This window comes from Manacus vitellinus, unplaced genomic scaffold, assembly GCF_001715985.3.
Source record: "Manacus vitellinus isolate BGI_N305 unplaced genomic scaffold, ASM171598v3 scaffold_108_pilon, whole genome shotgun sequence".
Classification (NCBI taxonomy): domain Eukaryota; kingdom Metazoa; phylum Chordata; class Aves; order Passeriformes; family Pipridae; genus Manacus; species Manacus vitellinus.
Genome location: NW_021938835.1, coordinates 346,150 through 354,754, shown reverse-complemented (window position 1 = coordinate 354,754; position 8,605 = coordinate 346,150). Strand labels below are relative to the sequence as shown.

The following is an 8,605-nucleotide window of genomic DNA, read 5'->3' as shown; positions in this document are numbered from 1 at the left end:
TTCTAATTCAAACCATTTTGTGATTCTTTTCCTTCACAGGGACAAGGAAAAGCAAGGCTGAAGAAGTGCCTGCAGCTGCTCAGAACCAGGGCCATGCTACAAGACACGTGCCCACCCTTTCATCTCCTTCCACTTAGAAAGGCACATTCCTAAAAAAAAAACTCCCAAACCCATGGTTTTTAACATGCTGCCACACCAGAGTGACTGTGCTGAAAGCAACATCAGGGCAAGGCAAGTTTGGTAGACTGAAGGATCAAGAGGCCCAGAGGAATCATTTAGTAATTGCATTTTTAACTTTTTAAATATGCACAAATGTGTCCATATTTCCTACTTTTGTGGAGGGTGGAGAAGAGTATGAGATAAAGACAGCTGGCTTCCTTTGTACAAGACAGGAACAGTTTAAGCTGAAGTATCTTAACACCTCTGTTTTTCCATATATTCACCCATCACTTTACACTCAGATTCACACCCCAGAACTGGTATTTTTCCTTCAGAGGCACAACACAAAGGTGTTAACTTGAATTTATATCTAAACACAGAGTGGTTGCACACATTTAGCTTGGCTCAAGCCCACCAGCCTATTCACTCTTGCAGTATTTTCTCCAATAACCTTAAATTCTGACTGGTTTGGGGTTTTTCGGGTTATTTTTTTCATCCTGCAGAGGTTTTAGGTGAACAAGGGTTGAACCAGCAAAAAATAAAGAAAGGAACTCCCTTGAAACTTTTCAAATGGAAAAGCACACACACCATTTTCTTTTCAAGAGGTTTTAATGAAGACTCATATTTTTAAACCTCTCACACTGTACAACAACATTTAAATGTACATCAAGCTCAGATAAAAAATAAAGCTTTCTTACAAAGTACGTTTTTCCAGTGATTTTTTTTCCTTTTTTTTTTTTTTTGCAGTAAAAATAGCTGCTACATAAAACCCTCCTGATCTTTGAAAAGGAGTCACAGTTATTTCCAAAAATAGAATTCATATTTTAATCATACAGAATAAACTGCAGGAAGAAGAGACAAGTGAACTGAAAAAATAAGGCTCGTATATAAATTTTTTTTTTTTTGTTTAAAAGTACATGCATAGAAGTTGAAAAAACATATGCCATTTACAAAGAAAAAAAAAAAAGGTAATTTTATCCATATTCATATTTTCACTTTCAGTTATAGAAGAAACCACAAACAGGCCCTTTTATGTCCCAGAATACAACATTAGTTTCCTGTAAAAATGCCAAAGTGCACAAAGAATTGCCAGCTTTGGCAAAACTCTGAGCCAGCCCTCCCTCCCCCCATCCCCCAAATTCATGCATACTGAGCACTTCTGTTGTCTCTCAGGCCAATTAAATATTTGCAGAAGGTTGTATATCCTAGACAAACATGAAAAAAATCCCCCACATCTGATAAGTTTACATTCGTCCTATTTCAAAACCACACATACAATTAGTTTAATTTACACTATACAGTATCTGTTAAATAGGAACATTAGAGTTTCCAAAGGAATCACAGAATATATATATATATATATATATATAAACTCAATATTGAAATGGTATGATTTTCCTTCCCTTTCTGTTAAAGGGTGGGTTGTTTTTTTGTTGGTTTTGTTGGGTTTTTTTTGTTGTTAACAGTTGCTACATCTGGTTTCGGACACGGAGTGCTTATGTACCTGTGCAGCACATTCCTGGAGCAGTAATAACAACAATAACAATATTAATAAAACGTGCTTTAAAACAAAAGTACTATCGGTCTCCTCGCTGCTCGTTTTCAAATAAATTAGCTTTTCGTTTTTTAAATAAAGATGCAGCGATAACCTTAACGCGACAAAAGATGCACGACGCGAGACGTTAAGCGGTGACGGCGCCTTAAAAACATCTGAGCAACACCACTCCTGCTGCATCGCTGCTCTCTCACACCCCCAACCTTTGGTTTTAAAGCCACCCCTTTATTTCCAGGGCGGCGTTAAAGTAGCCAAAAACGCCTTCGGCGCGGCGGGAACGCCGCATCCCGGAGCGTTTTCCGTGTCCCCGCCGCAGATCCAGGGGGCTGCGCCGACCGACAACACCCAGAGGCCCAAAACCTCCCTCCGGCTCTCGCGCCCGCCGAGGTCCCGATTCCCCCAAGAGCGGCGTCCCGGCCGGAGCATAGGCGGGAGAACAGGCTCCCTTCCCACACGGAGTCCCCACACCAGGTGGTCTTTCCCCCCCCTCTCTCCCCGGGCGGGGGGCTCAGTCCTCGGTGTCGGGCTGGACGCCCAGCATGGCGTGGAGCTCCTCGGCCGTGTAGCCCAGCAGGTTGTGGAGGTCGCAGACGAAGCGGTACACGTAGCGCTTGCCCGACGTCTTGTGGATGATGTTCTTGTCGTAGTAGTAGCGCAGGCCCCGGCTCAGCTTCTCGTAGTTCATCTTGGGCTTGTTTTTCCTCCTCCCCCACCGCCGGGCCACCTGAAAGGAAAGTCCAAAAAAAAAGGGTTTGTTAGAGTCGGGGGTTTCTGATAAACGCAGGTATTAAGGTCGTTTCCTCAGAGCGTTTCGTTTGCTTTGGGTGTCCTGGCCTTGGGTAGGGATTGGTGACCGACCCCACAACAGAATGTGCTCCGACTGCAACTTCAGGAGAAGAACTGGTGACCAACCCCACAACACAACATGCTCTGAGACAATTGTCATCAGCAACTTCAGAAGAATTGATGTCCAACCCCACAACAGAACATGCTCCAAGATAACTGTCATCAGCAACTTCAGGAGAAGAACTGGTGACCAACCCCACAAGAGAACATGCTCCAAGACAATTGTCAGCGGCAACTTCAGGAGGAAGCGGTCGATAGCAAATGTCACTGAAAAGTGATACCAGTTTGAGGTGGATGGGCCAGAACGTGCTTGAGGAGACCAAATTTTAAAGGGATTTCACTGAAATCTCTTAAGGAATTTCTTAAGGGGAGTCACTGAATATCCCGAGCTGGAAGGGTCCCACAAGGATCATCGAAGTCCAGCTCCTGGCCCTACACAGGACAACCCCAAAAATCACTGAATAACCCAAGTTATAAGGGTCCCACAAGGGTCATCAAAGTCTAACTGCCAACTCTGCATGGGACAACCCCCAGAATCACTCAATATCCCCAGACTGGAAGGGTCCCACAAAGGTCATCCATACACAACTCCTGGCCCTGCACAGGACAACCTCAAAAAAAAAAAAAAATAAAAAAAATCACTGAATATCTTTGAGTTGGAAGCATCCCATAAGAATCAAAGTCCAACTTGTGGCCCTGCACAGGACAACCCTAAAAACCCAACCATGTGCCTGAGAGCATTGTCCAAACACTTCTGGAACTCTGGCACATTGTCTGCTCCCTCAGGAAAACAGCATTTCACCACTGATTTGCTACTGAGCAGCACAGGACAGCTCTTTAACTGAGAGGTGAATGATATGAAGTTCCTTGGAGTTAACTGTTTATCCCTCCTCCCTCTTTTTAATAAAAAGACTTCAGTGGACTTTATATCCCACCTCTCAATAACATAACTTCCCTGGTGATAACAGTATCAGAAAATGAAAGTGCATCCTATTTATTTTTAATGACCGAAGTTATAAGTTCCCAAAATACTTCATTTCAGGTGGCAGTTCAGACCCTAAATCTTTTTCTTCACCACAATTGGCCACATACCTCATCTGGATCAGCAAGTTTAAATTCCCATCCATCTCCTGTCCAACTAATGAATGACTGACAGGACTTGTCAGTCAGTAATTCCAGCAGGAATTGCCACAGCTGTATAGGTCCACTGCCTGTTGGCAGAGAGAGGGAGAAACCATAATTAATACTTCTGCAAGCTCTCACCACAACCACGTGCATGTGACCAGACTCATATCACAGAATAGATCTTGTAATTACTCTGATTTATCTTTTTTTAAAAATCAGAAAGAAACCTAAGGTTTTGCTCTATAGTACAAACCTGCTAAACACGTTAAAATTAAAACAAATCAGCCTTTTCATGGAAACACAGGATTTGACTCAAGCTGGGTCTTTCCCTTTCATATGGATCCCTCATCCCTCACTCCCATCTCCCAACCAGCTGCATTTCAAGCTCCAGGGCTTGTCCAGCACTCCTTGGCTTGGCAAATGTTTTGGAGGACAAACCAATTTCAGCAAGGACTACGGGAATAAGGCTTTAGCAGGCAAGTCAACACCAGTGGAAATTCCCAAATGTGGGAGATTTTGTCCCAGTTTCCCTCTTTTTCAAAGAGATCAACAAGTGTATTTGCTTTTCATGTGTCCTGACATACCTGCCTGTTCTTGCTGTGGGTGGATAATCCCATGAGGCTTTGTTTAGTGACATTTAAAACTGAAACTCTTCCTGACTAGTGGTCTCTACCCCCATGGCACACACTTATGGAGAATACTGATGTCACCTAAGAAGAGGAGTGACCATTTTGCTCCACAACTTACCAGTGAAGCCAGCCAGGATGGCTGCTGGTATAACTGGTTTCCCTTGCTCCACAGGATCGCTCCTTTCTTGAATATAGTCTTTGAAAGACATTGTAGGTTTGCTCAGGCACAAGGACTGGCTACAGTCATCCTCAAAACTCTCGTAGGATGGCACACGCTGTAAATCCACCAGGGAAGATTGGCTGTTCCAGGACTGCAACATGGAATCTGAGCTTTCATAGCTTTCTGCACCGCTGTCACTGGACTCGTGTTCTCTCAGCTTACCTTTATAAAATAAAAAAAAAAAATAAAAAATTGTGAATTGTTGGTGGTTTTTTTCCCCTCCTTCTCAATCCACCCTGCACGTATAAATTATGCAAAGGAGCAAAACACATTCAGAACATGGCCCTGGACCAGCGTTTGTCATGCAAGAAAACGACTCACCAGAATTATCCATCAGCAAATTCAGGTTGTTCCTTGGGAAATCCTGGTTTACTGTGCAGTAGTTCACACCAACAGCATCTGCTTGGGCTTTAGGGAACAATGAAAACTCTTGTTCTGGGTTGAGGAGATTCGGTGCTGTGGAAGTCTGACAGACGTCAGTCAGGAGGCTGGGTTTGGGATAACTGAGGGCTTTAGGGTATCCAGGCATTTGCATTCCATAGGAGTTCTGATCTACATTAACAGCTGAAAACAAGAAAGGAAAGAATTAGATTATTTTCCCTGCAGACCCTTAAACAAACTAATACACTAAATACACCAAATCAGATTCTGCAAATCTCCCTCCATAACCTGCCAGCCACAAATGCCTATTGTTTGTTCTCCAAGGAAACAACAGGGCTACAGGAAAAAGGGGGAAGTTTAAGGTGGTTTTAAGTAAGGCCCTCACCATTGAGTGGTATAATCAGGTTGAGCTGAAGATTGATTGATTTTTGTATTTTATTCTACCACAATCTGAGGGAGCCAGCACTGCATCCCACACACTTCCAAAAGCTCTGCTGCACTTCCACAGCCTTTAAAAAGCCTCAACATAAAACTCTTGCTGCTTCCCAGTAAATGGTAGTTTTTGCCTCTGTTTTCTACAGATGGGAGTGGTCATTCTGCTCCACAGATGGAGGGTTTGGCATTCCAAGAGGAAATTTAATTTTCTCCAAGCCTTTGCTCTTCAAAAGATTTCCGATATAAATTAGATGACAATTAAACAATACAAGGAAAGAAGGCTGCAGCAATTGAACTCAAATGTTCTCCTCAAGCACAGGAACTATTCTGGTGCTTTTTGTTTTTACACTGGAATCTGTGACACCCTTAGAAGTAACTGAAAGATGTAAAAAAAAAAATAAAAAAATGACAATTTCTAAAAAATACTTACTTAAGGAATTATTGCTGACCCAGTGAGGAACAGAGGTGAGATGAGAGTTCTCCACATACTGATCCTGTGTTTTCTCTTGGCTGTCTGGGGAGAGGAGAAAAAGGAAATTTGGGGTTATAGTTTTAAAGATATGACCTGTGTGCCATGAAAAGCTTCTGAATCTTTTGAGTATTTTGGGATCAACACTCACAAAAATTTTACTCACACAATATTGCATTCTTTCTCTTGAAAGAAACCACCCCAAAATACCCAACCAACTTCCAATAGGTTTGAAAACCATCACAGCAATTGAATTTTAACATAAAACTGGTAAACAACAATAATTGCAGTGTGTTTCAAGGTCCAACTCTTGGTTAACTGTTTTGTTTTTTTTTAATGAGGTATTTACAGTGGTCTTATCCTAAGCTCATTTATTTCAGTGATTTTTCCCAAATAAAACCTGACCACAATAGGTACTCAGCCTTGCATACCAAGGACATATTAACAGTTCAGATAATAGTAACCAAGTTTTACAGTTTATATGTAATAAAAGCTCTTAATAGTGAAACTGGTGTTGAGATAGGGTCCCATATCTGTTTCTGCCAACAGAGCCCTAAACCAAAAAGCTGTTTCTGGCTCTCTAACTACCTTTTATCATCTGTTCCAGGTGTTCCCACAGAATATCACCCACATAGTCAGGTGCCAGTTCCAGGAAACGCTCCTTGCCCAGGTTGCACAAGTCTTGGCCACTCATAAGAAACTGGTGGAAGTTCACATTTGCCAAGCTAAACTCATTGGTAGCCCATGAAAGCCACTGGCAAACTTGTTGTTCAGTCCACAGCCAGGGATCTGCAAGACAGAAAGGACATTTAGAGCATTTAGAGGCAAATCCTGACCTTTGCCAAATGATCTTCATTAGAGAGCCGTGAATTTAAAAAATAAATTTGTTTACACAAGTTACTTAGTTCCCAGCGAATTCAGAATGAATGTGTTCCTGAATTTAAAAACCCCACAGTCCTCTCTTTTCCTTCTGCATTCACTTGGACGTCCTCAGCATAGCTGATTCTCTCTCATGCTGCCAAAACATGAGCCCTCCATGCACCCTTTTTTAACACCAGCAAGCCTGGGCCTTCCAAGTCAAGCTGTGCCAGATTCACATAGGATCCATTCTTGTATTTCCTACTGACATCACCCTTTCTCTTTTCAAAGAGCTGCTATTCAGCCTCCCCCTTTAGCATTAAAAAAAAAAGAAAAAAAGGGTTCTTATAAATAGCAAAACACTTACTATTTGGGATACCCAGCCGACACTGTTCCTTTGTGAAACCACTGAAAGTATCTTTCAAGGCCTGACTCATCACAGCCTTGCTGCATGGGGTTAACAGAGGCAATTCACAGTTGTTGGACTCTGGGAGAAAGAAAAGGGGTGGAGGGGAGAAAAAGATGCATTACATTTTAAGCCAGTGGAAGAAGACAAGGGTTTTTGCTATTTGAAGCATTAAAAAAGAGATGTTGGAAAGTCAGTGTTTTAAAACCAGAGCCAAACAGCACAGATCCACTTCCTAAAATCTCTGTGCTACTCATTTGATAAGATTGAATCACTAATTGGAGCTTTGCAGCTTTCCATGACATAGATGATCCTTATTTACTCTTGGTACTTATATAAAGTGCCTTCATTGCAGGGAAACTTCACTGTTATTTTTTGGGTGGTGTTTTTAAGGAAATAAGACTGCTTATTCCTATTTTGCCACCTACAATTTGACCCCAGATTTCTTTATAACTCCAGTCTTCAATTAGTTTGAGAGCTAAACAACTGACAGGAAGGTTGTGGAGAGCCAGTCTGCACCATTTAACTCTCTATTTCAGACCTTTCCATGCATCTCTCCATCACCCAAGGACATGGCTCAACAGATTTTTCTATCATCTGAACCAAACAAGTGTGACTGGTAACAAGCTGGTACCCAGAGGGCAAATAGTGGAACAGAACACCATTAAATACCAGCATAAATCACTAATCCACTTAACTGATCCTTAAATGTACAAGTAGATCTCATTTTAAGGCCAAATTTGGCTTCCACTCAGTGTTTCATGTTGGGCAATTTTCACCAGAAGATGCCTCATTTTATCACAGAATGGTTTGGGTTGGAAGGGACCTTAGAGCTCATCCAGTTCCACCCCCTGTCATGGGCAGGGACACCTTCCACTAGCCCAGGTTGCTCAGAGCTCTGTCCAACCTGGCCTGGGACACTTCCAGGGATGAATTTCTGCAGCTCTTTGAGCTCTCCCAGACTATCTACAGGCTCCACTTGACCCAGCCTGTGCTTAACTTCTGTCTTTACCACACCCTTCCTAATATCTGCTGGGACTTGCTTTGCTGACCAGAGCAGGTGACTGATTAGAATCACATTAGAACAAAGCACGTGTGGTTTTCTGAGGTTTGGAGTTTGTTTTTCCCTTCCCTAAGGGAAGATAAAAGCAGCATCAGGTAAAATATCCACATTTTGGACAAAGCTTCCTGTTTTGTCAGGCATTTGAGGCGAGGATTTGCACAGAACTCTTGGTAAATACTGTCCTACACACAAATAAAAGCCATAAAATCCATAAACATCTCCATCTCATTTTTTTATGGTATGGAATAAAATATAATGGGATTTAACACCAGAGGGTCAAAAAAAGGAGCTTGCAGAATACTTGCATCTTAATTACGGTTGAGACGTTGCAAGTTTGAAAACACACAAAACTTTTTTAAGGTTTTTAAACTCTCAGTTCTACTTTAACACTGAATCCCAGTTCTTATTCCCTTTCAGCACAGAGAACAGCAACTATCCACAAAGCAACCCACGTGATAG

General features: G+C 42.1%; 1 protein-coding gene across 1 annotated transcript; it reads right to left on the bottom strand.

Annotated features, from left to right (window-relative positions):
• Positions 1 to 1,606: 1,606 nt before the first annotated feature.
• ETS2 (ETS proto-oncogene 2, transcription factor) lies at positions 1,607 to 7,230 on the bottom strand. The gene is made up of 7 exons (XM_029964495.1): positions 7,045 to 7,230; positions 6,408 to 6,608; positions 5,781 to 5,864; positions 4,856 to 5,098; positions 4,433 to 4,696; positions 3,653 to 3,771; positions 1,607 to 2,438 (listed from the first exon to the last, which is right to left on the bottom strand). Exons 1-7 carry the CDS (start codon positions 7,112 to 7,114, stop codon positions 2,223 to 2,225), a joined length of 1,197 nt encoding a protein of 398 aa, XP_029820355.1. The 5' UTR covers positions 7,115 to 7,230; the 3' UTR covers positions 1,607 to 2,222.
• Positions 7,231 to 8,605: the final 1,375 nt, after the last annotated feature.

Excerpts from the sequence above, each read along its gene's own strand:
- ETS2 (XM_029964495.1), bottom strand. The coding sequence starts at position 7,114 with ATGAGTCAGGCCTTGAAAGATACTTTCAGTGGTTTCACAAAGGAACAG. Across the intron at positions 4,697-4,855 it reads TTTGCTGATGGATAATTCTG|GTAAGCTGAGAGAACACGAG; the intron begins GTGAGTCGTTTT and ends TATTTTATAAAG. Across the intron at positions 2,439-3,652 it reads AACTTGCTGATCCAGATGAG|GTGGCCCGGCGGTGGGGGAG; the intron begins GTATGTGGCCAA and ends CTTTCCTTTCAG.